At 47.0% G+C, this 25,993-nt stretch overlaps 1 protein-coding gene across 7 annotated transcripts in view; it reads left to right on the plus strand.

Annotated features, from left to right (window-relative positions):
- LOC139583098 (AT-rich interactive domain-containing protein 1B-like) overlaps window positions 1-25,968 on the plus strand; it is a 105,652-nt gene extending 79,684 nt beyond the window's left edge. For 5 of the 7 annotated variants that reach the window (XM_071413841.1, XM_071413843.1, XM_071413842.1 and 2 more), the window contains 14 exons: window positions 2,620-2,989; window positions 3,352-3,879; window positions 7,536-7,723; window positions 7,971-8,092; window positions 10,300-10,509; window positions 10,803-11,016; window positions 15,182-15,320; window positions 15,485-15,660; window positions 16,140-16,290; window positions 16,540-16,656; window positions 16,767-16,860; window positions 20,068-20,878; window positions 21,378-21,508; window positions 22,008-25,968. In XM_071413841.1, coding sequence (XP_071269942.1) covers window positions 2,620-2,989; window positions 3,352-3,879; window positions 7,536-7,723; window positions 7,971-8,092; window positions 10,300-10,509; window positions 10,803-11,016; window positions 15,182-15,320; window positions 15,485-15,660; window positions 16,140-16,290; window positions 16,540-16,656; window positions 16,767-16,860; window positions 20,068-20,878; window positions 21,378-21,508; window positions 22,008-23,792 — 5,036 coding nt within the window. In that variant the 3' untranslated portion in view covers window positions 23,793-25,968. Of the gene's footprint in view, window positions 1-2,619; window positions 2,990-3,351; window positions 3,880-7,535; window positions 7,724-7,970; window positions 8,093-9,563; window positions 9,729-10,299; window positions 10,510-10,802; window positions 11,017-15,181; window positions 15,321-15,484; window positions 15,661-16,139; window positions 16,291-16,539; window positions 16,657-16,766; window positions 16,861-20,067; window positions 20,879-21,377; window positions 21,509-22,007 lie in introns of all 7 variants that reach the window. The other 2 variants (XM_071413847.1, XM_071413845.1) reach the window with 2 other exon arrangements.
- Window positions 25,969-25,993: the final 25 nt, after the last annotated feature.

Here is a 25,993-nt window from a genome sequence, read left to right on the forward strand (position 1 = left end):
GGTTGGAACGTTATTCAAGATTTATGTTAAAAACATTCTAAAGATTGATTCAATACATCGTTTGACATGTTTCTACGGACTTTTACAGAACTTTTGGACATTTCGTCAGCTTTTAGTGAACGCGCTTCCTGACGTTGGATTTGTTTACCAAACACGCTAACGAAAATAGCTATTTGGACATAAATGATGGACATTACCGAACCAAACTAACATTTCTTGTGGCAGTCCTGGGAGTGCATTCCGACGAAGATCAGCAAAGGTAAGTGAAGATTTATAATGCTTTTTATGAGTTTTGTTGACTGCACAATTTGGCGGGTAACTGTATGGCTTGCTTTTGTGGCTGAACACTGTTTTCAGATTATTGAATATTGTGTTTTGCCGTAAAGCTTTTTGAAATCTGACACAGAAGTTGCATTAAGAACAAGTATATCTTTAATTCTATGTAAAACATGTATCTTTCATCAAAGTTTATGATGAATATTTCTGTTATTTGACGTGGCTCTCTGCAATTTCTCCGGATATTTTGGAGGCATTTCTGAACATGGAACTTAATCGAACAAGACATATACAGTGGGGCAAAAAAGTATTTAGTCAGCCACCAATTGTGCAAGTTCTCCCACTTAAAAATATGAGAGAGGCCTGTAATTTTCATCATAGGTACACTTCAACTATGACAGACAAAATGAGAAAAGAAAATCCAGAAAATCACATTGTAGGATTTTTAATGAATTTATTTTCAAATTATGGTGGAAAATAAGTATTTGGTCAATAACAAAAGTTTATCTCAATACTTTGTTATATACCCTTTGTTGGCAATGACAGAGGTCAAATGTTTTCTATAAGTCTTCACAAGGTTTTCACACACTGTTGCTGGTATTTTGGCCCATTCCTCCATGCAGATCTCCTCTAGAGCAGTGATGTTTTGGGGCTGTTGCTGGGCAACACGGACTTTCAACTCCCTCCAAAGATTTTCTATGGGGTTGATATCTGGAGACTGGCTAGGCCACTCCAGGACCTTGAAATGCTTCTTACGAAGCCACTCCTTCGTTGCCCGGGCGGTGTGTTTAGGATCATTGTCATGCTGAAAGACCCAGCCACGTTTCATCTTCAATGCCCTTGCTGATGGAAGGAGGTTTTCACTCAAAATCTCACGATACATGGCCCCATTCATTCTTTCCTTTACATGGATCAGTCGTCCTGGTCCCTTTGCAGAAAAACAGCCCCAAAGCATGATGTTTCCACCCCCATGCTTCACAGTAGGTATGGTGTTCTTTAGATGCAACTCAGCATTCTTTGTCCTCCAAACACGACGAGTTGAGTTTTTACCAAAAAGTTATATTTTGGTTTCATCTGACCATATGACATTCTCCCAATCTTCTTCTGGATCATCCAAATGCTCTCTAGCAAACTTCAGATGGGCCTGGACATGTACTGGCTTAAGCAGGGGGACACGTCTGGCACTGCAGGATTTGAGTCCCTGGCGGCGTAGTGTGTTACTGATGGTAGGCTTTGTTACTTTGGTCCCAGCTCTCTGCAGGTCATTCACTAGGTCCCCCCGTGTGGTTCTGGGATTTTTGCTCACCGTTCTTGTGATCATTTTGACCCCACGGGGTGAGATCTTGCGTGGAGCCCCAGATCGAGGGAGATTATCAGTGGTCTTGTATGTCTTCCATTTCCTAATAATTGCACCCACAGTTGATTTCTTCAAACCAAGCTGCTTACCTATTGCAGATTCAGTCTTCCCAGCCTGGTGCAGGTCTACAATTGTGTTTCTGGTGTCCTTTGACAGCTCTTTGGTCTTGGCCATAGTGGAGTTTGGAGTGTGACTGTTTGAGGTTGTGGACAGGTGTATTTTATACTGATAACAAGTTCAAACAGGTGCCATTAATACAGGTAACGAGTGGAGGACAGAGGAGCCTCTTAAAGAAGTTGTTACAGGTCTGTGAGAGCCAGAAATCTTGTTTGTTTGTAGGTGACCAAATACTTATTTTCCACCATAATTTGCAAATAAATTCATAAAAGATCCTACAATGTGATTTTCTGGATTTTCTTTTCTCATTTTGTCTGTCATAGTTAAAGTGTACCTATGATGAAAATTACAGGCCTCTCTCATCTTTTTAAGTGGGAGAACTTGCACAATTGGTGGCTGACTAAATACTTTTTTGCCCCACTGTATGTATTGTGTAACATGAAGTCCTATGAGTGTCATCTGATGAAGATCATCAAAGGTTAGTGATTAATTTTATCTCTATTTGTGCTTTTTGTGACTCCTCTCTTTGGCTGGAAAAATGGCTGAATTTTTCTGTGTGTTGGTGGTGACCTAACATAATAGTTTGTGGTGCTTTCGCTGAAAAGCCTATTTGAAATCGGACACTTTGGTGGGATTAACAACAAGATGACTTTTAAAATGGTATAAAATACATGTATGTTTGAGGAATTTTAATTATGAGATTTCTGTTGTTTGATTTTGGCGCCCTGCACTTTCACTGGCTGTTGTCATATCATCCCGTTAACGGGATTGCAGCCATAAGAAGTTAACATAGATAGAAGAATGAAGTGTCTGTGAATCAAGCTGATGATTCTCAGTCCTGATGAGTTACTGTATTTCTCTGTCTCTAGGTAACTACCCCAGGCCCCCGAACTACGGCGGGGCTCCCAGTGCCAACTACAGCGGCCCCGGCCCTGGCATGAGCAACAGTTTGGGCATGAACGCCAGCAGCCCCATGCATGGCCAGGGCCCCGGACAGCCCTGTGGCTCCATGCCCGCCGGGCGAGGCTTGGGTCCGGGGGCCAGCGGGCGCCCCTACCCCTGTGCCACCACCAACACCATGGCCCCCACCTCTCCCAGCATGCCGCAGCCTGCCGGACAGGGTCAGGGCATGAGACCACCCCTGCCCAACGTTAATCGCAAGCCGGGCCACGAGGCAGGCCCCGGCTCCAACGCCATGCAGGGTCCAAACGCTGGTCCCAACCCCTCTGCCCAGGGCCGGTGAGTCAGGACAGGGGCCAGGGAGGGCCACAGAAGGGTTATACATGCTAATAGGGTGCGTCCCATATTACATACTACCCACTATATAGTGCACCATTTTTTCCCCCCCAGGGCCCATATGGCTCTGGTAAAATGTAGTGCACTATGTAGGGGATATTGTGCCATTTGGGATGCAACCAAGGGCTATACTTACACTTAAGTTCCTCATGTTCACATTCACTCCTCCACACCCCGCATCCACCCATCTTTCACACACTAAGGTTATGAGGTGTGTACTAAAGAACGCTACAGACTTTTTCCTCATGTCTCTCTGTGAGTTTGGAAACCAAAGAGACTTCTTCTCCTTCCGTCCCTAACTCCAGGCCTCCCTACGCGCGCTCCCCTGCCTACCCCAGCCAGTCTTGGCCTGGGGTCCGTCCTCCCCTCTCTCCCTCCCCCCATCCCCACCCACAAACCTCCCCACACCCTCAACCTCATCCCCAACACAGCCCCCATCCTCACCCTCAATCCCATCCCCATTATCACCCCAGAACCTCCCCACACCCCCATCCTCATCCCCAACACAGCCCCCAACCTCATCCCCAACACAGCCCCCATCCTCATCCTCATTATCACCCCCAAACCTCCCCACACCCCCATCCTCACCCCCAACACAGCCCTCATCCCGAACACAGCCCTCATCCTCGACCCCACCCACATCCTCGACCTCACCCTCAACCCCATCACTCTCCCTCCACCCATCCCCATCATCAGCCCCACCCTCACCCCCAAACCTCCCCACACCCCCATCCCCGACCCCATCACCCTCCCCACTCTCCTTCCTACCACCCCCAGGTCAGCAGTGCAAAGAGCCATATCCATCCCATGATGCAGCAGGCTGAGCAGTACGGGTAGGTGTCAGTGTCACGGCTGCAGTCTGTAATACAGACTCTGCATGCTGCTGTCCACTGGTCACATCACTAACCTAACCCTGGGCTGCACTGTAGACACTTTCTCCTGCTCACTCAGACAGACTAACCCTGGGCTCCACTGAGGCTCTGCTGCACAGGAGTCCCACTCCTCAACTGTGGGTTGTGAGACTAACCTGGCCACTGTGGCCAGTAAACACGGGCATGTTTTGTCTCCTGCTACTGCATGGCTTCGTCAGAGACCAGCGGATGTGTACAGTACTTTATTTGTATGTCTTGCACCTTCGAAGAAATCCCTTGACAAATCAGAGAAAAAGGCCAAGCAATATTATGACCCTGCAAAGTCAAAAATGAACACTGCTGATTAGAAATTCAGAACTTGATTGAAATAAAAACATGGGCAACGCAAAAGGATTGGATGTACTACTAGCGAGACTGTCAGTGCTCCCTCTAATCTGCGCGCGTGTGTGGGGGCGCGCAGCTCCCCCCCGGGACTGCCGCACAGAAGAAATATCAGCCCATGCAGAGAAGCATGAGATTGAACTTTTCCCCCGTAGTTAACTATCAACGTTTCCCTTTACTGTGGGAATTGGGATAGAATCAACGCAATATTAGCCACTTTCAATACAACCTTCTGAAACAAAAGGAACTATGCAAGACTTAATATGTAAAACTAACTATGTAAGAGATGTTCTGGTAGGCAGAGCGCATCGGAGTAGGATTCTATTGCGTTGACAGGCATCACTCAGCCCGTACTCTACACACTAACCGGTGCGGCATAACCAATCAGAGCTGCGGTAGGCCTATATGTAAATAGACCATTGCCATATATGGATCTGTATAGAACAAAAAGGCACTGTTAAAAGCTCCCAATTCACCAATTCAACGTTTCCATCCGAAACGGATCTTCATCAGGTCAAACACACCGAGGGTTCACATCCCAAAATATACACATTTCACCTCACATGACCATTGCGGACATGGCACATGGTGAGTGCAATAAACGTATGTATATCTCTAATAATGAAATAACAATGAGATGGGTGCATGTAATGGTTCCAGAACAAAATATATATTTGCAAAATGACAAAGTAGGTGACCTGGTAGGCAAGACAAATCAAAGTGACATATTCATGTAAGAAATGGTCTGATATCAAACTCCTGGTTCAGACCTCTAGCAGACATGGTACACAAACGCTGAATCCAATACTGATCATCTATTATTGAGAAGAGAATTGTATCTCCACCCGTCATTACATGTCCCACAAAAAATGTGATATACCTGATCAAATGTATTTGTGGTCTATGCTATGTAGGAAAAACGAAACGAGCTCTAAAAACAAGGATAGCAGAACACAGGAGTAATATCAGGACCCTTGACCAGAGAAACCCTGTGGCTGAGCAATTCATGGAAGCTCGTCACAACATCAGCTCTTTGAGACACATTGGCATCGAACATGTTAAGACTCCTATGAGGGGCGGAGATACTGAGCATCTATTATTGAGAAGAGAATTGTGTTGGATTCAGCGTTTGTGTACATACGTTTTTTTGCACCCACCATGCGTCATGTCCGCAATGGTCATGTGAGGTGAAATGAGTATATTCTGGGATGTGAACCCTCGGTGTGTTTGACCTGACGAAGATCCATTTTGGATCAAAACGTTTGTCAATAAAGCGGTGAATTGGGAGCTTTAACAGTGCGAGGGCCTTCTTGTTCTATCCTAGTACTCTTTATTAGCCCCGCACCTATGTTTTTAAGGTTGTGCGTATGACCACACACGCTTTCATATATGGATCTGTGCCATTCACTTTGAACTGGACTGTTTACACAGCATGAGCGGTCGTAAGAAGATGCACTTGTTTTGAGATCAAAGCGAGAGCTGCATGTAGCTAGTCACTAGTTAGTGAGTTATTAGCCCAGTTATAGATCATTTGTAGTCAGAAATGGGAGAGTCATTGCTTTCTACAAGAACACACAACGTGTGCATTTCTTTGAAAAGCCAGTCAGGTAAAGAGCTTTTTTTTGTCTTTAAGGGGCAGTGTTGTATTTTGAGACAGGCTTGAATAAGCTAAGTAGCCAATAGGCAGAGGGCAGGATACTTTTCTGATTCTCTGTAATAATGGTAATGTGGATTCTTGCATCAAACAACACAACAACATGTTCAGTCAACTCCTTGTCTGAAGGACAAGTGGATAAACGAGTTAATGTCAAGCCCTGCGAGTTTTTTTTCTTTCTCAAAGTCTCATGGAATGTAGGCCTACATTGAACACCACACATTGGCTGCTACTGTAGGCTGAACAATAGAACAGCTATTTCCGTGTTAACATATTATGCGCTGCACTTTCTACATTGCTTTTGACGGTAGGCCACTCTGGTAGGCCTACATTATGATCAAATAGCCACAGTAGCCTACTTGACCACTGTCTGAAACTGTAACTTAAAGCGGGTACAGCCTCAGTGTTCACAGTAAACACGCGATGGAAGTTGCACAGACCTGACATTTGCTCAGTGCCTCCAAAACATTTCTGTCAGACAGAGTGAGAGAGGGAAAGTAAGTCCAAGTAGCATTGGTTGGATTGTTAGCTCCGTTAGTTTAGTATTGATTTAATTGGTCATGTAGATGGTCTCATTATTAGCATCAGTGGGTTGGGGGAGGAATGAATGTTGGTACGGGGGTGGGAGAAGACAATGGTTGTGTCCCAAATGACGCCCTTTGGGCCCTGGTCAAAAGTAGTGCTCCATGTAGGGAATATGGTGCCATTTGGGACTGGTTGGGTATGGACGTGTTACTCCAATAGAGGTCGAGGACATGACTCATTTAATTTCCCCTCCAAGGGAAATGAAGAGGGAGGAATCGAGGCATGTGCTGTGTTTGAGTACTTCCCAATAATCTTTATTTTCTCCTGAAGTGTGCACTCATTCACTACTTCCCACAAATCTAAAAGTGATGGATTTGTGTAGTCATGAGCTACAGGGAGTTTCCACTATTTCTTATACCGGTAATTTCCCATTGAATCGGTGAAGGGAGGTGAACGAGTGCACACTTTGGGAGGAAGGCGACATTATTATGATGCGCCCTCTGTGTGCTGCACAGGGAGCCTGGTGGTGGGTGGGAGCAGTAAATACAGGGGGTTTCTTCTCACTGCTCCCCAGCCTTTTGATGTGTATATTATTCCCCCCCCCCCCCCACAGGATTTAGTGTTGTAAATGTTCGCTCTCCTTCTGTTTTAACAGCGCGTTTTCTTTGTGGCGTTGAGAAAAGCTGCCGCGGGACTGCTTTTCATTACCGACATGCATTATTCATATTGTCTCTTGCTCACAACTAAAATCCCTCAATCTACCAATACTTCCCTCTGTCTGTCAGTTCAACTTGAATGTACTGTATAACAACGGAGACTGGTGGCACTTTAAACCGGAGGACCGACTCATCGTAGTGGCTGAACCGGAATGAATAGGGTTTCCCTGTGTTTGATACGGTTCCCTTCATTCCATTCCAGCCAAAACTGTGAGCTGTCCTCCGCTCACTAGCCTCCACTGATAGTTGAGTGTACTGTATGAATATAATGCCTTTGGTAATGATGTTATGTATTAAGGTGATGGTAAATGACTAATCCAAACTCTTGCTCTGGTTTTCAGGCAGGGAATGACCCCCATGCCGCACCACCCAGGCATGAACCCCATGGGCCCCGGAGGTGTGGGCCCCGGCCCCGGAGGTGTGGGCCCCAGCCCTGGAGGCCTCTACAGCCAGCAGCCAGGGGCTAACACCTCTGGAAGGATTACCCCACAGGGGCCCCACCCGCTCTACAACGCACCCCCACCCTCAGGTATGCCACACTCTGTGACATACATTCTGACAAAGCAGCTAACTAATAGCCTGTTCCCAGATCTGTTTGTGTTGTATAGCCAACTCATATGATCATTCATGGCCATAGGAGTTGGCTGTAAAACACAAACAAACAGATCTGGGTCGAAGCTAGCTAACTAGCCCAATGTCTCTGTACATGTATACCAGACAGACAAGCCCCAGTATAACAGCGAACAAGAGCCTAACCCCCTTTCCCGTCACCACAGGGCCCATGCAGATGGGAGGAGAGGGGATGGTGGGTCCCCCTGACCCCAAACGGAGACCTCCAGAGCAGCACAGGGAGGGCAACACTCCTGCCCCTGCCGTCGAACCACCACCTAAACCCAAGGTACCAGCTACCGCTCTAACAGAGGCAGCCGCTTTTCCTCTCCGTCCCTTTTACACGTACTCATTTCCTGCCAATACCTCTGAAAGCATGTCCTAATAATGCATGCGTTTGGATGAGGAACCTGAATGTGGCAAAGCGCAGCAAACACTGCATCTAACGAGGCAGCAGACACAAAGGAACACAGAGAATTGAGAAAAACATTCTTGAGTCGTTGTGAGGATTTTCTATAGGAAGAAGCACTGACATCGGTTCGCTTTCTCTATCTCTATCATAGTCTTCTTCTGTGCCTACTGGGAGAGTGGATTCCAAAATAAATACTCCTTTATAGCGGTGCCATTTTGTATTAAAAAAGGCTTTTCATGCTCTCTTTTCAGCATATTGTTCATCATTATTACCCCACTCATGACTGTATGAGTGAGTCTGTCTTTTTTGACTGATTTTGGATGTGTGACACAGACAGGCATACCAAAATAACCTGTCTCCAGTCAACTGCAAAGAACTTGTTACTGTTCTCAATGCTCTCTCTCACGGCTCCCATTTCTCTTGTCAGAGCTTCTTTTGGGGTTTTCTGTTTTTTTTTTCTCTCTCTCTCGTTTCACCCCCCCCCCCCCCCCCCCCCTCCCTTGTTTCAAATTCCCCTCTCGCTGGTTTAGTTTGGTATTTGTACTCCTCTTAGTTCCAGACATAGTTGTGTGAATGTGAACTTTTTTTCTCCTTCCCGCGTTCATTTGAGTCTGTTCACCTCATTACCGGCTGGTGAGAAAGGCCTCTTGATCACAAACAACTGAAGATGTCTGTCAGCCCAGCTCGTCTGTGAGGAACGTCTGTTATTTCTGTTCTGTCTCGGTTCTAGTTAATGATCACTCCTCCTATATTTGCCTGGCTTTGTGCGTTTCTGCTGTCAGGGCAAAGACCGCAGCAGTAGCTAGCATGGCTTCATGTTTCAACTCGTGAGAACATAAGAGTACTAGTAATAACGGCTGTGGCCTTTGGTGCTAAAGCTCCTTGCCTGCTCCTGTTTGGCTGCCTGCCCTAGAATGCTGTTGCTCAAACCCGTCTGTATGGCTCCTCTCGCCGTGTAGTTTCCACCGTGTGGTTTTCCAATTGTGTTGGAATATTTTGAAGCTAGTCAAACCTGCCTGAAAGACTCCAGGTGTGACTGAGAGAAGGGCCATCAGGGAGAGAGAGGGGGGGAACGCAGAGAAAGAGAGAGCGAGGCAGGCGAAAGGTTGCACACTGGCTCAGATTTCTCTGTGGGGTTTCTCCGTAGGGTAGTTACACACGCGTTGGCTGCAGAGTGCTCGCTCACAGGATGCCTTTGAGGAACGGTTTTGCATGATTGTTTGACTTTGTTTTTGTGAGAAAGTGTATGAAAGTCGGACTGAAATCTCTCTCATCACGTGTGCGTGCGGCGTGTGTTTGCGCGTGTGCGTGTGTTTTTTGTTTTTGTCCCGTCTATTCCCCGTCGCAGGACCGCTACAGCTCCTCTCAGTGTTTGTCCCAGCCCCCCACCCCCTGTCCCCTGTCCCCCAGCCCTGCTAGTCTGTCCTCTTGTCACGGTGCGCAGGACAGCAGAGATATCATTAGCAGCCACCCTGCTGTCGCTGGGGCCTGGCCAAAGACCCCCACCAGCCCTGTAAGTGCCTCAAGCACTTTTACTCAGCTTGTTGTTTAAATTTTTTTAATTTTCTTGTGTGTCTTTGTTTTTGACGCCTGAAATGTGATTGTGTTGTCGTAATTTGTGACCGAGACTTTCTTATTAAGACATGCATGCAATTGGAGCCGGACAAAGGATTCCCTTCTAAAGCTCTCTTTCCTCCTACCTCTTTCCCATACGATGCTGGTTACCTGGCAGTCCTGCTGCCCCACAATATCTCAAATTCTTCTCGTCACATGAAACGCTCTAGTTTGTATTGCGTATTATTGTTTGGATGATTGATTGTGTTAATGAGAATGTTCTCCAATCCCGTGAGTGGACCTGTGTCACATGTGACACATCCTCCGTTTCTGTTGACGGCCGTGGGACCTACCTGGCTGTATAGCTGCCAGCCAACTGGGTTTGAATGGAATATACAACAACAACAAAGTCTAATAATGTAAACCTGGATGTTGATCACATCAGTCTGTATGAAAGCGTCCATAACCAATGACAACAGTGGTAGCCCTGACTGACCTCCGTCCCTCTACTATATGCCCCACCCCTTTAGAAGCCCAGCCCGGCCACCATGACCAATGAGAAGATCCGCATCTTGTATGAGATGGGCGGGGAGCCCGAGAGGAGGATGTGGGTGGACCGCTACCTGGCCTTCATGGAGGAGAGGGGCACGCCCGTACCCATGCTGCCTGCCGTGGGCAAGAAGCCCCTGGACCTATGCCGCCTCTATCTGTCTGTCCGAGAGATAGGAGGCCTGGCTATGGTGAGTCTAAGTGGCTTCCCCTAGGTACAGATCTAGGATCAGCTTCCCCTCCCCCCAATCTGAACCGTTAGTGGGGGAAATGCTGGTTGATCACAGAAGGAACGATAGGCTGGAGACTTTAAACAGTAGGTGTGCATCTACACCTCCTCAAATTCGTATTTCCATCGGACAATCGCTATTTACGGCCGATGTCGCCCATCCATCCTAGTGCTGCCAGATCATATACGCTTTCATACCCAACTCTGGTTGCTCAGTCTCCTGTTGGCCATGCCCCCCCCCCCCCCCCTCTACAGGTGAACAAGAGTAAGAAGTGGAGGGAGCTGTCTACCCACCTCAACGTGGGCACGTCCAGCAGCTCCGCCAGCTCTCTGAAGAAGCAGTACATCCATTACCTGTTTGCCTTCGAGTGTAAAGTGGAGCGGGGAGAGGAGCCGCCGCTGGAGATACCGGGAGAAACCAAGAAACAGGCCCAGGCGCACCAGGCTAGGATCCAGCCGCCCTCACCAGGTGAGTAGAGCGATGGAGATATGTATATCGTGTGTTGTAATTCTGTTTAAATCCGTAAAGCAGTGGGCGTTGTCCAGGAGGTAGGCTCATGCCCTATGGGTCGTGCTGGCTCGGACAAGGCTGACTTTACTAGGAACTGTAGCCACGTCACTGAGCTGTGACCTGTTGCTTGTGACACAGACGGGTTGGCTGACAACGTCACGAAAATGATGGGCGCGCATCGATGTGGCCGGAAGTCCGTGCTGGTGTTATGCTTCTGAACAGCCAGATGGCAGTACAATACAGACCTGTAATAAGGCATTCATCTGCTATGCTATGTCCCACATGCAATGAGTTACCGCCCTTCACTCATTCCTCTGGAGATATAGGAACATTACAACAAGTCATTGTGTGTAACACCTGCTGTGCGTCCAAGCTGTGAAGGCTGTGTGTGTAGACGAGAGGGATAAGCTACTTGCTGCTGTGGTTGACAAATATGTACACGCGTCCATAGTCATCATACAAAGGCATGAACAGGAGAATATCCATACATCCACAGGCAGCCCCATACGGTGTGTCTAAACTAAGCACATCCTCTGCTCAGTCATCCGGCCCTCCATTTAATCCATCTCCATTCTCCCTGGGCTGGCTACTCCCTCCCTGCGTCCTCCCAGCACGTGGGTCTATTTCTGTCTGACAGGTGATTGTGTCAAACTGCGAGAGAGAGGGTGGGTGGGTGGGTGGGAGGAGAGCTGTCAGACAGCCAGCTGTAGGATTCCCCCCCCCCCCCCCCCCCCCCTCAGGCGAGATGGTTGATGTCAGAGGGAGAGCGAAAGAGGGGGTGGGGGGGGGAGAGGAAACACAGCTAAGACCGTGTGAGGTCTTGTGGGGGGGTAGAGCTGTCAAGCAGTGGGGGAATATCCCTTCCCCCTAGAGAAGATGAATAGGGGAGGGAGGAGTGTGGTGTGGCTGTCTGGGATATAAACAACAGTGACCTCCGTCTGACCTAGTTTCCCACAGACAGATGGACCAGTGAGGCAGCATTTTTTTTCTCTTTGTCTCTCTCTCCCTTGTTCTCACTCTCTCCCCGCCTGATTATGGTGGGGTCATGTGGGTTCACACGCTCAGAGAGAGAGAGGGAGAGCGATGGCGTGTGGCTGAACCACTTCATTGTTTACTTTTGAAACACCTCTCATTTACAAACACATTTAAGGCCTGGCCAGCCAATTCTGTCTGCCTCTCTCTCTCTCTGCCTCATATTATTACAGACAGGTTTTTTTTTTAATTTCTTGAATTGTAAAAAATAAAAATAAAATGTCAGGTTTCTTTTATTCTGGTCTTGTATCGTTAATGAGAAGAACAGTCATTTTGATATAAGGAGATGCCAAAATGTAAAATTCTGAATTAATTGGATGCATCCCAAATGGCACCCTATTCCCTATATAGTGCACTACTTTTTGGGAAGCCGACGTTATTGTTAGACTAAGCAGTCGTCATACACAGCAGAGCCGGCTTGAGGATCCATCTAGCCTGAATCGGAGAGGTAACATTGTGCTGTATTGTACATGTATCATATATTTTTTTTATTTAAGTACTCATATTTATCTCGTTAAATGTTGTTCTTCTCTGACATTGAGTTCGAAGCATCTTTCTTTCCCAAATGCCATATACACCCACAGATTTAGATACATATCTCTACCTCTAGACGTGCGTTTTGTCCAGGGGGTGTCCTTGTACAAGCTGCCTCATGCTACAGAAACAGGAGATGGGCTCCTTCCCGTTCTGGTTCTGACGAGGCTTACTTATACTGTACACACAGGGGGTATAGAAAGTCACCACCCCCTTTCAAAATGTTAAACTTTTGTTGAAAACACATCAAATCCGACCTTTTAATTTTATTTACACACAGTAACCCACAATATTCAAGATACCTTTTTTTATCTATTTTTTTTTACTCAGAAATTTAAAAAAATTATAAAAACAGTAAAATAGCCTATTTGAATAAGTGAACACCCCCCTGAGTTAATACTTGGTGGAACCACCTTTTGCTTCAATTACAGCCATGAGTCTCTTTAAATACGTCTCTACTAACTTTGCACACCTAGACTGTGCTTTATTTGCCCATTCTTCCTTGCAAAATTGTTCAAGCTCAGTCAATTGCATGGTGACTGCTCATGGACTGCACTCTTCAAGTCATTCCACAGAGTCTCGATGGGATTTAGGTCAGGGCTCTGACTACGCCACTCAAGGACATTCACCTTCTTGTCCTTCAGCCACCGTACGGTTGCTTTGGCGGTGTACTTTGGGTCATTGTCATGTGGAAACGTGAACCATCTTCCTTCCCATTTTCAACTTCCTGGCAGTGGGCTGCAGGTTCTCCTCAAGAATCTGTCGGTATTTTGCACTGTTCATTTACCCTTCTATCCTGACAAGCGCTCCAGTCCCTGCCGAAGAGAAACACCCCCACAACAGGATGCTGCCACTGCTGTGCTTTACCACTAGGCGTGGTGTTCTTTACTGTAGGCATGGTGTTCTTTACTGTAGACGTGGTGATCTTTACTGTAGGGGTGGTGTTCTTTACTGTAGACGTGGTGATCTTTACTGTAGACATGGTGTTCTTTACTGTAGACGTGGTGATCTTTACTGTAGACATGGTGTTCTTTACTGTAGGCATGGTGTTCTTTACTGTAGGCATGGTGTTCTTTACTGTAGGCATGGTGATCTTTACTGTAGACGTGGTGATCTTTACTGTAGACATGGTGTTCTTTACTGTAGGCATGGTGTTCTTTACTGTAGACATGGTGTTCTTTACTGTAGGCATGGTGTTCTTTACTGTAGGCATGGTGTTCTTTGGGTGGATAGATGTATTGGGTTTTCGCCAAACATATCGTTTTGCGTTCAGGCCAAGAAGTTCAATTTTGGTCTCATCTGGCCACAGAACCTTTTGCCACTTGGCCTCGGAATCTACAATGTGCTTTTCGGCAAAGCTCAAACGAGACTTGATGTGGCTTTTTTTGGGGAGTGTTTTTTTTTTTTTTTTTTTTTTTTTTTTGCCACCCTCCAATAGAGGCCAGATTTGTGGAGCGCTTGTGATATCGTGGTCACATGCACACACTGACCAGTCTTTGCCATTAAGGCCTGAAGCTCCTTCAAAGTCGCAATTGGTTTCTTAGCCTCTCTCCTCCTTGCCCGGTCATCCAGTTTGGAGGGAGGGCCTTATCTATGCAGGTTCTGGGTGGTGCCATACGCCTTCCACTTCTTAATAATGGTCTTACCTGTGCTCAGAGGGATAGACAAAATCTTTTTATATTCATCCCCTGACTTGTGCCTTTCCGCAACTTTATCTCGTAGATCATTTGAAAGTACCTTTCCGCCCATAGTGGATTCTTTGCTTTGAATTGCACTACCGAGCAGTGGAGTCCTCTATGAACAACTGCTTTTATTCTGAACTAATCAGTCATTACAATTGATCACAGATGGAAGCCAATTAGCTTGATTTGTGATCTGGAAGGTGGTTGGTTAAACCTCAGCAAGTTTGCAATTGCAATTCTAAGGAGGGGGGGGGGGGGGTGTTCACTTATCCTAATAAGGTATTTTACGGTTTTACTTTCAAATACATTTTTAGAGTTTTTATATATATATTTTTCCACTTGGATATTGTGGGTTACTGTGTGTAAATAAAGGGGGAAAAGTCACATTTGATGTGTTTTCATTTCAGGCTGTAAGGCAACAAAAGGTGAACATTTTGAAAGGGGGTGGTGACTTTCTATACCCACTGTACAGCAGGTAGCCTAGTGGTTAGAGCGTTGGGCCAGTAACCGAAAGGTTGTTAGATCGAATCCCCTGAGCTGACAAGGTAAAAAAAAAAATGTCGTTCTGCCCCTAAACAAGGCAGTTAACCCACTGTTCCTAGGCCGTCATTGTAAATACGGATTTGTTCTTAACTGACTTGCCTGGTTAAATAAAAATAAAATATGCTGTTTGGCTGTGTCTTTTCCCTCTTGTCTCTTGAGCTAACTCAGGCTCCCTGTCGGGCCCCCATGTTTGTTGTATAATTCAGTCAATATTTCTTAAATACAAAACGTCTTCAGTATCTTACTCCATTAGCCGGCTGTTACATTTACCACAACTGTATTTCTTTTACCTTTTTAACAATTTTGACTGCCGTTGCTAATTTCCCCCCCAGCCAACTCCGGCTCCCTGCAGGGCCCCAATACCCCCCAGTCTACAGGCAGCAGCTCCATGAGTGAGATGCCAGAGGCTATGAAGCGCCCCACCCCAGCCACCACACCCCACGGACACATGACCCCACAGCCAGGAAACAGGTAGAGGCCAGGGCCCGGGGGCCACTCATAGTGTTGTAGGGATGTCTGTGTTTCTGTGTATGTTTGTGTGTGTGTGTGACTTAGTCTTACTGTACACACACATGGATACCCTTTGTATCATCCTTTCTTGTCCTCCTCACCCCTCCTGTATGTGTCTGCCTCAGGAACAGTGGTGGTATCCGTGTCCAGGATCCCTTCTCAGAGATCAGTGACCCTGCCTTCCACAAGCGAGGGCCCATGCCCTCTGGCGCCCCCTACCAGCAGAGTGGCAGTAGTTCAGACCCCTCCATGAGGATGCAGTACGACGCCAACAAGGACCTCTATGGAGGGCCCCAGAAAGGTGAGTGGACCAGGCGATCTTAAAACACGTAGCATAACACAGTGCACTCATACACTGGTGTTATCCCCATTGCTTGTGTGCACTGCGTATTAGATGAAAATCTACATCTTAGTTAAAATTCACGTAATACACCTATTGTCTGAATAGGATATGGTCTGGTACTTTTTAAATTCTCCATGTAGGTTTAAATGTCTTTTTCGTCCTTGTTTTTGGTTAGGCCATCAGATCCGATGTAAAAACACTCTGTAGGGATGATTGTTTCCTTAGACTAAGTTGCCACCCAGTGGTCAACTGATGTACTACACACCCTTGCCTTGGATAACGCCTGACATGAATGCCGATGACATCTGAATCGCCTGTATTTGCCAAGTGCATTTACACGTACCAAGCAATTTGACCTGGTGAAAGGGTGCTGACTTACTGTTGACACGTACTCTACATCCAGTATATACAATACCATGTCTATTCTCCCTCCACAGGGCCAGGGGGCAGTGAGTCCTATGGACCAGGTCAGATGCCCAGCGGTGCCGTGCAGGATATGTACCCCCGTGGTGCTCCCTCAGGAGCCATGCCAGGGATGGGCCCCGGCCCGCGGCCACAGTACCCCTACGGGCCTGGCTACGACAGAAGGTGGGTATTCTACTAACCATAGTAGATGCATCGCTGGGGGTTATACCTGTAGGAAAAGGGGTGTTTCGTGCTCAAACAACTGAAGTCGAGGTGCCACCTTCAGATCAAAAGTTGAGGCACGGCACTCTATTATAGAAATATATTATTCATTGTAAATCACGAGTCATAAACATTGCACGACGTTTTAGTCAGAGACATTGATCAGACTGTTATATAAATGCCCAAAATAATTTTCCTCCTACCTTCCAGACCAGACCATGTGATGGGTCCAGAGGGGGGTATGGCTCCCCCTGGGGGTCAGAACAATATGGGACCTTCCAGCGGTGACCCCAGCATGTACTCTGCCAACAGATACCCTCAGCAGAGGTAAGACGTTCAGCAAGGCTAATGGTGATCATCAGTTTAGCATTGCGCAGAAACACGCCCTTGTCCCCATCTATCTGTGTTCTAACTGGTGTCATCCTCTTCCACCACAGACCACATGGACATGAGAGTTACGGGCAGCAGCAATATCCTCACGGCCCCATGCCCTACGGCTCTCACCAGCCTGGAATGTATCCACAGCAACAGGTCAGTCCCAGCCTTCCGTTCCTAGAGGGCATTGTGCTTAAGCTACTGAATCTATGGGAAGTGACCTGGGAAAATAGATTAACTTAGCCATTTCAATGCAAAGTGAAGTTTAAACTCAACTCGATTAGCGGTCTACTAAGAAATGGTCAGCACATCATGCAGGGGTGAAAGTAAGGTCCGTACCGGTAAAACATGAGCCCTATCAGAATAATTACAACTAAATGTCAAGAAAACTGTCTAGTACAGCATGATTTAAAAACAAAACAAAAGACGGGACCCTGATGCGTGCGGAGATACAATATATTGATTAGTCTCTGACATTCTGAAGCTGAGCTGCGGCCTTCAATATTGTTTAAGACCAAAAAAAATGTGCTTTTCACTTTCTGAAAAGAGATGTTTAAACCCAGGCAGGTTTCAGGAAAGAACTTCAGGTGTTGGGTTAAGCAACGGATTAATAGCCAGCAAGCTTACATTTTTTTAATTAATAGAGACATTGCCGATTTTATCAGTGTAATCAGATTGAATATATTAAGATCTGTTATTGACATTGAACTGATTTCTATAACCTACTAACCAGATGCGTTTGCCTATGAATAGGGAATTGAGTTTCTATTATGTTCTGTTCTGCCATCTATTAGCTGAGAAGGCCAAACCTATTGCCGACCCCTGCTGCACACCATTCTAGTTTAACGGGGATAGGAGTTTTTTTGTCTCGCCTAGGGCGGCAGAACATCCAGGGCCAGGCCTGTTAAATATGCCCATAAATGTTTTTGGTGAACGCATGTGCACACACAGATGTCCCATACCAGGAAGAAATGAAATCTTTCACCCCTGACATGTCTTGTTGCTAGTGATCTTAGGCTTGTGTGCGCGGCTGCTCGGCCATCGAAATCCATTTCATGAAGCTCCCGGTGAAAAGTTATTGTGTTGACGTTGCTTCCAGAGGCAGTTTGGAACTCTGTAGTGAGTGTTGCAACCGAGGACAGATGTGCTTCAGCACTCGCCGGTCCCATTCTGTTAGCGTGTGTGGCCCACAACTTCCCGACTGAGCCGTGGTTGCTCTAGATGTTTCCACTTCACAATAGCAGCCCTAGCAGGGCAGAAATTTGACGAACTGACTAGTTGGAAAGCTGGCATCCTATGACAGTGCCACGTTGAAAGTCACTGAGCTCTTTAGTAAGTCCATTCTACTGCCAATGTTTATCTATGGAGATTGCATGGCTGTGTACTCGATTTTGTACACCTGTCAGCAATGGCTGTGGCTGAAATAGCCAAATCCACTAATTTGAAGGGGTGTATCTGTGTGTGTGCATATATACAGTGTATTCGGGAAGTATTCAGACCCCTTCCCCTTTTCCACATTTTGTTACGTTACAGCCTCTGTTTGTTTACGTACGATATCCCCTCCTATTAGTGAAAAGTATAAGTGTTCTATAGCCATAAAGCGTAGGGAGGAAGGTGAGCCATGGTTGGCTTCCATGCAGTGTCGCTCAATGGCATAGTCCATGTTTTTATTACAAATGGCACCCTTATGTTGTACGATGCAAAGTTGCTATGCTTGTTTAGTTTGACCAATATAAGCAGGCCCGCTGACGCATTTGAGCATGTATATGATATTTGTGGTGCTACAATTAAAAAAGTTAGTATTGCTCGTACTGTCACATTGTACACAGTGGCCACACTTGTAATTGCCATTGGGCGAGCCCGAGAGCCAAGTGTCACGCTTCTTGGGTAGCTGCATGCTGTGCGTAACGGAATCGGCTAGATTGCGCGCACGGCGGGGAAAAACATGTGAGCGGGCAATGCTGTCACTTCTCCTCGATTTTGATCACTTTTGAGGATGTTGCAGTGTTTCAATACAATGGATTTGACTTGACCGGGCGTCCTGGTTTCTGTTAGTGCCAGTGAGTAGGCGTTGACGTTCAGTCTCTCTAGCACGGGTATAGGCCTGTTCAATGACACTCTTAACATACCTGCGTGTCAGGAACCTGGTGCGCATAATCATTAGCTTTGCCGGTATGTTCCGCGTAGACCGGGTGGTTACTGTCTGGGGGTAAAAGTGTATTCCTACTCTGTGGCTTGTGGAAGATGGTATACTCCAACCTGTTGTCTTTATTTTTGTGAATTGTAAGATCCAAGAAGTCTTATTTTCTCCCGATTTCTCTCTGCTGTGAATTTATATATACACTGCTGTTCAAAAGTTTGGGGTCACTTAGAAATGTCCTTGATTTTGAAAATAAAGCAATTTTTTTGTCCATTAAAATAACATCAAATTTATCAGAAATACAGTGTAGACATTGTTAATGTTGTAAATGACTATTGTAGCTGGAAACGACAGATTTTTTAAAATGGAATATCTACTTAGGCGTACAGAGGCCCGTTATCAGTAACCATCACTCCTGTGTTCCAATGGCACATTGTGTTAGCTAATCCAAGTTTATCATTTTAAAAGTCGAATTGATCATTAGAAAACCTTTTATAATTATGTTAGCACAGTTAAAACTTTTTTACTGATTAATGAAGCAATAAAACTGTCCTTCTTTAGACTAGTTGAGTATCTGGAGCATCAGCATTTGTGGGTTCGATTACAGGCTCAAAATGGCCAGAAACAAAGAACTTTCTTCTGAAACTCGTCAGACTATTCTTGTTTTGAGAAATGAAGGCTATTCCATGTGAGAAATTGCCAAGAAACGGAAGATCTCGTACAACACTGTGTACTACTCCCTTCACAGAACGCAAACTGGCTCTAACCAGAATAGAAAGAGGAGTGGGAGGCCCCGGTGCACAACTGAGCAAGAAGACAAGTACATTAAAGTATCTAGTTTGAGAAACAAACTCCTCACAAGTCCTCAACTGGCAGCTTCATTAAATAGTACCCGCAAAACACCAGTCTCAACGTCAACAGCGAAGAGGCGACTCCGAAATGCTGGCCAGTTTCCATGCTACAATATTCATTAACAATGTCTACACTGTATTTCTGATCAATTTGATGTTATTTTAATGGATAGCATATATATATATTTTTTTTTTTTCAAAAACAAGGGAATTTCTAAGTGACCCCAAATTTTTGAACGGTAGTGTGTGTGTGTGTGTGTGTGTGTGTGTGTGTGTGTGTGTGTGGTACGCCTGCAAATGAAAAATCATTTTTGCAATACAATGATTACAGTATCTAACGTTTAATGTTCTGTGTTCTGTGTTCCCACTCAGGGCTATAAGAGGCCAGTAGGACCAGAGGTTATGTACGGTCCCCCTGCTAAGCGCCATGAGGGTGAGGCCTACGGCATGCAGCAGTATGGAGGGCAGCAGCCAGGCATGTACAGCCAGTACGGAGGTAATTACATGGGGCCAGAGCGCAGGCCCATGCAGGGCCAGTACCCTTACCCCTACAGCCGAGACCGCATGGGGGCCACCCAGGGGCCACAGCAACACGCCATGATGAGTGGAGGGCCCCCTGCTTCTTCCGGAGCCTCTGCAGAGGGCCCACAGGTCAACATGTGGCACCCCAGGACAGACATGGGCTACCCCGGGTCTTACCGTGGCCAACTGGGCCAGGGGCCCCCTTACCCTGGTTTGGGCCGGGGCCCGGGGGATGACCCAGAGGGAAGGAGCTCCCCAGATGGGCAGTGGCCCCCCGGACCTCCAGGCCAGCACCAGCCCCCGTATCCACCCCACTCCTCCTCGGCCTCCTCCATGCCCCCAATGGCATCCAGACAGCCCCCCTCCTCCTACCAATCCAACCCCGCCATGGCCAACCACATCTCTAGAGCCCCCAGCCCCTCGCCCTTCCCCCGGCCCATGGGGGGATCTGGACCCCTGTCCCCCAACAATGGGGGCCCCTACATGGCATCTCTGAAGAAGGCAGGGATGCCCGGATCCATGCCAGGCTCACTCGGCGGCGGAGGGATGTCAGGGCAGGGCATTTTACCTCTCCACAGAGATATCAGCTTCCCCGTGGGGTCAGTGGAGGCCACCCTGCCCAAACTCAAGGCCCGACGCAGACTTACCTCCAAGGAGACCGGTAGGAGAATGAAGCATACTAACTAAATGTATAATGGCTGCTTCCCAAATAGCACCTTATTCCCGTTATGATGCTCTACTTTTCACCACAGCCTTATGGGCCCTGGTCAAAAGTATTGCACTATATAGGGCAAAGCTGGGCGATATGGACAAAAATCCATATCGAGATAAATTGCCTAAATTGATGCAATAATGATTAATAGAACTATACGTTTATAACAATCTGCACCACGTTTATTTTCATCATTTAAACTACTACGACTAGTTTGACTGTTGTAAGCCGTCAATTGTCTCATTAACTGTCACCCATATTAGCAAATGTTATTAATTTATACTTTACATTTCTCTAGTATAGGCTACTTATCATAATGAACGATATCAGCAAAATGCCTGTGATAAGTGATCGGTATGGTCGGTGTCGATTTATTTTTCTTTTATAGTCCCAGCTCTAATATCAGTTGCTCCCCTCCGACCTCTGTACTTTGACCTCTTACCCACAGGAACTCCGGAGGCGTGGCGCGTGATGATGTCCCTTAAGTCGGGTCTGCTGGCGGAGAGCACGTGGGCCCTGGACACCATCAACATCCTGCTGTATGACGACAACACTGTGTCCTCCTTCACCCTCGCACAGGTGAGACGGTGCTACACAAACCATATCCATACAATGTCCAATGATATCCATTATCCATGAGACTGGACTAAACCAATGATATTCCCTCCGATATCTATACTAATACCATGTCGAATACAGGCCCACAACGTGGCTTCATTCTAAGTGGTGTGGATATTGGACAACCTGCACCCCCGCACATTGACTCGGTACCGGGTACCCCCTGTATAGAGCCTCATTATTGCTATTTTGTGTTACTTTTTATTTTATTTTTTACTTCAGTTTATTTAGCAAATATTTTCTTAACTCCATTTCTTGAGCTGCACTGTTGGTTAAGGGCTTGGAAGTAAGCATTTCACGGTAAGGTCTACATCTGTTGTATTCGGCGTATGTGACAAATATAATTTGATTTGACCACATGACTGGATGAAGGACAAATGACCAAGCTATTGTCTCTGGTCTTTCACACAATCATTTCAGAATGCACCCAACTGATATGTTGTTCCCTGTGTTATCCCAGTTGCCTGGCTTCCTGGAGCTGATAGTGGAGTACTTCCGCCGGTGCCTGATCTCCATCTTTGGGATCCTGGATGAGTATGAGGTGGGCACAGAGGGACAGAGGACGCTGCTAGGACCAATCGCAGACCAGGAGGAAGAGCCTGCCGTTCCAGAGCTCGGCAGCCAATTATGCGAAGAGCAGAGGGATAGCAGGCCAGAAGAGGCGGGGATAGAGAAGCCCACAGCCAACGGCAGCACAGAGGCGGTGGTCTCAGAGGAAAAGACGGAGGAGCCTGTCGAGGTGACTGTGAAAGAGGAGAAGGTAGAAGTGGAAGAATCTGAGGTGGGGGCAACCACGGAGCAGTCTGCGCCTCGCCAGCCCGAGGGGCCCCCAGAGCCGAGGCCCAAACAGGCCAGTAAGTACGACAAGCTGCCTGTGAAGGTGGAGGAGAAGAGTGCGGAGGAGGACCAGGTGGAGGAGCGCCAGGGACTCAGCCTGCCCAGGGGCTTCAACTCCGGCCTGCTGCACTGGAAGGCTGGAGGGGGGGACTCCACGGCCCACATCCAGACACACTTCGAGAAACGCAGCGAAGAGACGGACAGCAAGCATACAGAGAGGGTAGGAGAGCAGGAGGAGGAGAGGAAGGTGGAAGAAGGGGCCGTTGTAGAGAAGACCATGACTGATACAGCCACCGTGGACGATATGCTGAGTGCCCGACCAGGCTCTCGGTCTCTGTCAGAGAGGAACGATCTTACTGGGACGTTCTCCTTTGTAGGAGGGGCGCAGACCCAAAGCCCTATCTTGACCCTGCTGGAGGACGAGCCTCGCTGCTGGGACGAGGCGCCCCTCTCCACGGCCGAACCCTGGCAGGACGCCCTGGCCCGCCGCTGTGTCTGCGTCTCCAACATCGTCCGCGGCCTCTCCTTCATCCCAGGGAACGACAACGACATGTCCCGCCACCCGGGCCTGGTGCTGATCCTGGGGCGGCTGGTCCTTCTGCATCACCTGCACCCCCAGAGGAGGAGGACGCAACCCAGCTACCAGAGAGAGGAGGAGCAGGGCCGGGCCTGCAGCAAGGACGAGTGGTGGTGGGACTGTTTGTCAGCCCTCAGGGAGAACACTCTGGTCACCCTGGCTAACATCTCAGGTCAACTAGACCTGTCCCTCTACCCAGAGAGCATCTGTCTGCCCATCCTGGACGGGCTCCTCCACTGGATGGTGTGTCCCTCTGCCGAGGCCCAGGACCCCTTCACCACGGCGGGCTGCTCCTCCTCCCTCACCCCCCAGAGATTGGTGCTGGAGTGCCTGTGCAAGCTGAGCATCCAGGACAACAACGTGGACCTCCTGCTGGCCACGCCGCCGTTCAGTCGTCAGGAGAAGCTCTACGCCACCCTGGTGCGCCACGTAGGTGAGCGGAAGTCCCAGGTGTGCCGGGAGATGGCGGTGGCTGTGCTCTCTAACCTAGCGCAGGGGGACCCGACGGCGGCGCGTGCTATCGCTCTGCAGAAGGGCAGCGTGGGAACACTCATCGGCTTCCTGGAGGACTGCGTGGCCATGGCCCAGCACCAGCAGGGACCCCACAGCCTGCTACACCCAGCACCAATCCCCCACGCCGAACCCCCCAGCGTTAACATGATGTGCAGGGCCGCCAAGGCTCTGCTGGCCATGGCCAAGGTGAAGGAGAACCGGCCAGAGTTTGTTCTCTACGAGAGCAGGCTACTGGATAGCTCTCTGTCCTCTGTGCTGAGCTCGGCCGTGGCGGCCATCATGTGTGAAGTACTGTTTAAGATTGGACGCTCCTCGTGACAGCCACAGGCAAAGACACAGAGGGAGGGGGGGTGCTTGGTCTGACAACCAAGCTACAGTGAACACGAACATGGGTGTGCGTGGTATAATATTTTTATTTAAATAAAACACAATGTTTTTACATACAAATAAATATATAGAATATATATAGCTCCTATGCCCCATTCACAACCTTCATTTGGGATTTCTAAATCATTTTAATACAAATATTTAATACTTTGTATTTTACATTTTTATCTATTATTTTTATTTGTCGGTTCGTTTTTGTTTTAACCAAAGTTGGCACCCGATGATAGAGAACGTACTTTAGTTTTGGGGTCTCTTGCTCTTAAAAAATGTTTGGTAATTATCCGTGGCTGATTGTCTGTGTGGGATCTTTCCGATGGTTGTTTTCTGCAGGAAGAAGCAGACTTATTTAAATTGTGAATCATGTTGTAGATAGACCTCTTATGTATTAATGTAAAGAAGAAAAAAAACTGACTTAACTCTGAATATACAGATCATTGTGTATCCTGTTCTGGGGGGGGTTATATCGTGCAAAAGGATTTAGGGCCTGACTCAATCAGATCCACTTTAGCCGACATCCACATAGCTGATGTTTTGACGGTGGAACTGCGTTAGAGCTGTCAAATCAGCAGCATACCACCCTGCATCCCACTGCTGGCTTGCCTCTGAAGCTAAGCAGGGTTGGTCCTTGGATGGGAGACTAGATGCTGCTGGAGGTCCAGTAGGAGGCACCCTTTCCTCTGGTCTAAAAAACAATTTCCCAATGCTGTGATTGGAAGGGGGGATACCTAGTCAGTTGTACAACTGAATGCATTCAACCCAACCCCTCTGAATCAGAGAGGTGCGGGGGGCTGCCATAATTGACATTGCCCTGTGTAGGGTGTGACGTTAAACGGGTGTCCTAACTCTCTGTGGTCACTAAAGAGCCCATGGCACTTATCGTAAGAGTAGGGGTGTTAACCCCGGTGTCCTGGCTAAATTCCCAATCTGGCCCTCAAACCATTATGGTCACCTAATCCTCAGCTTCCAATTGGCTCATTCATTCCCCAGGTCGTTGCTGTAAATGAGAATTTGTGCTGTCTACTTACCTGGTAAAATAAGGGTTAATTAAAATAAAAATCTAGAAGCAGTTCCTGGCATTATACTTAAAGTGAACATTGCCATTGGCTGCATGGAGTCGCATTAAGAAAAATCCCACACAGCCTTGTTTACAAGTTTGAACACTGGAATGTGAGATGTGAATGCACCAACTTGTAAGTCGCTCTGGATAAGAGCGTCTGCTAAATGACTTAAATGTACATGTAAATGTCATCCACACCTCGATTATGGGTGATAAAAATCATTCAAACGAAATAATGAGTTCTAAGTCGACAGGTGTGGCTTCGTGACAATAACCACAAGAGCAGCTGCTCACCAATTTGACAGTTCCACCTCCGACACCGCTAAAACATGAGCTATACGGGTGTCGGCTATCGCTGGTTAGCGCTTGATCAGATTGCATTTAGGCCTTAGTTGGCTTGTTTGGGGGAGATTATGAAATGTGAAGTACATTTGACCATAGGCAACTGACCATAAGCATTGCATAATAATATTACAATACCAGTATATGAGGGAGACATGAGTCACCCTGTTCAACTGACTTACTTCCTGGTAACCATAGCAACAGACAGGTAAACTCTCAAACCCCACAGTACAGTACTTCCCTCAGTCTTATTTTTTCCTTTTATATATATATAAGCCCATTTGTATATAGAAGTTGTATATTCAGACAGCCCTATTTGGTATCTTCTCCTAGAGAAGTGATGGTAGTTGATCATTATAATGGATGTTATGATTACTTTGTATTTGAATAATGGATATTTAGTGACTCTTCAACTGGAGGTCAGTCATTTTATGTATTTAAAAGAATTATGTTGACTGACTGACACAGGTCTCTTGACGTATAGGGATGATTTCAGTCTGACAGACTAGTTTTGACACACTTATTTAGATTGTACAGTCAGCTAACTAATAGATCACAATGGGCAGAACTGTATTCCGGAATTGAATTGTTTAAAAAAAAATCATGTCCGATTGACAGTTAGCTTAACATTCGATGAACATTTGTTTATTCAGTAAAATGTTTATACTATATGTTCCACATGTTAAGAATAAATGTACATGAAATCTGGTTGAGCACTGTGAAGGGTGTTTGA

This window comes from Salvelinus alpinus, chromosome 8, assembly GCF_045679555.1.
Source record: "Salvelinus alpinus chromosome 8, SLU_Salpinus.1, whole genome shotgun sequence".
In the NCBI taxonomy this organism is placed as follows: Eukaryota; Metazoa; Chordata; class Actinopteri; order Salmoniformes; family Salmonidae; genus Salvelinus; species Salvelinus alpinus.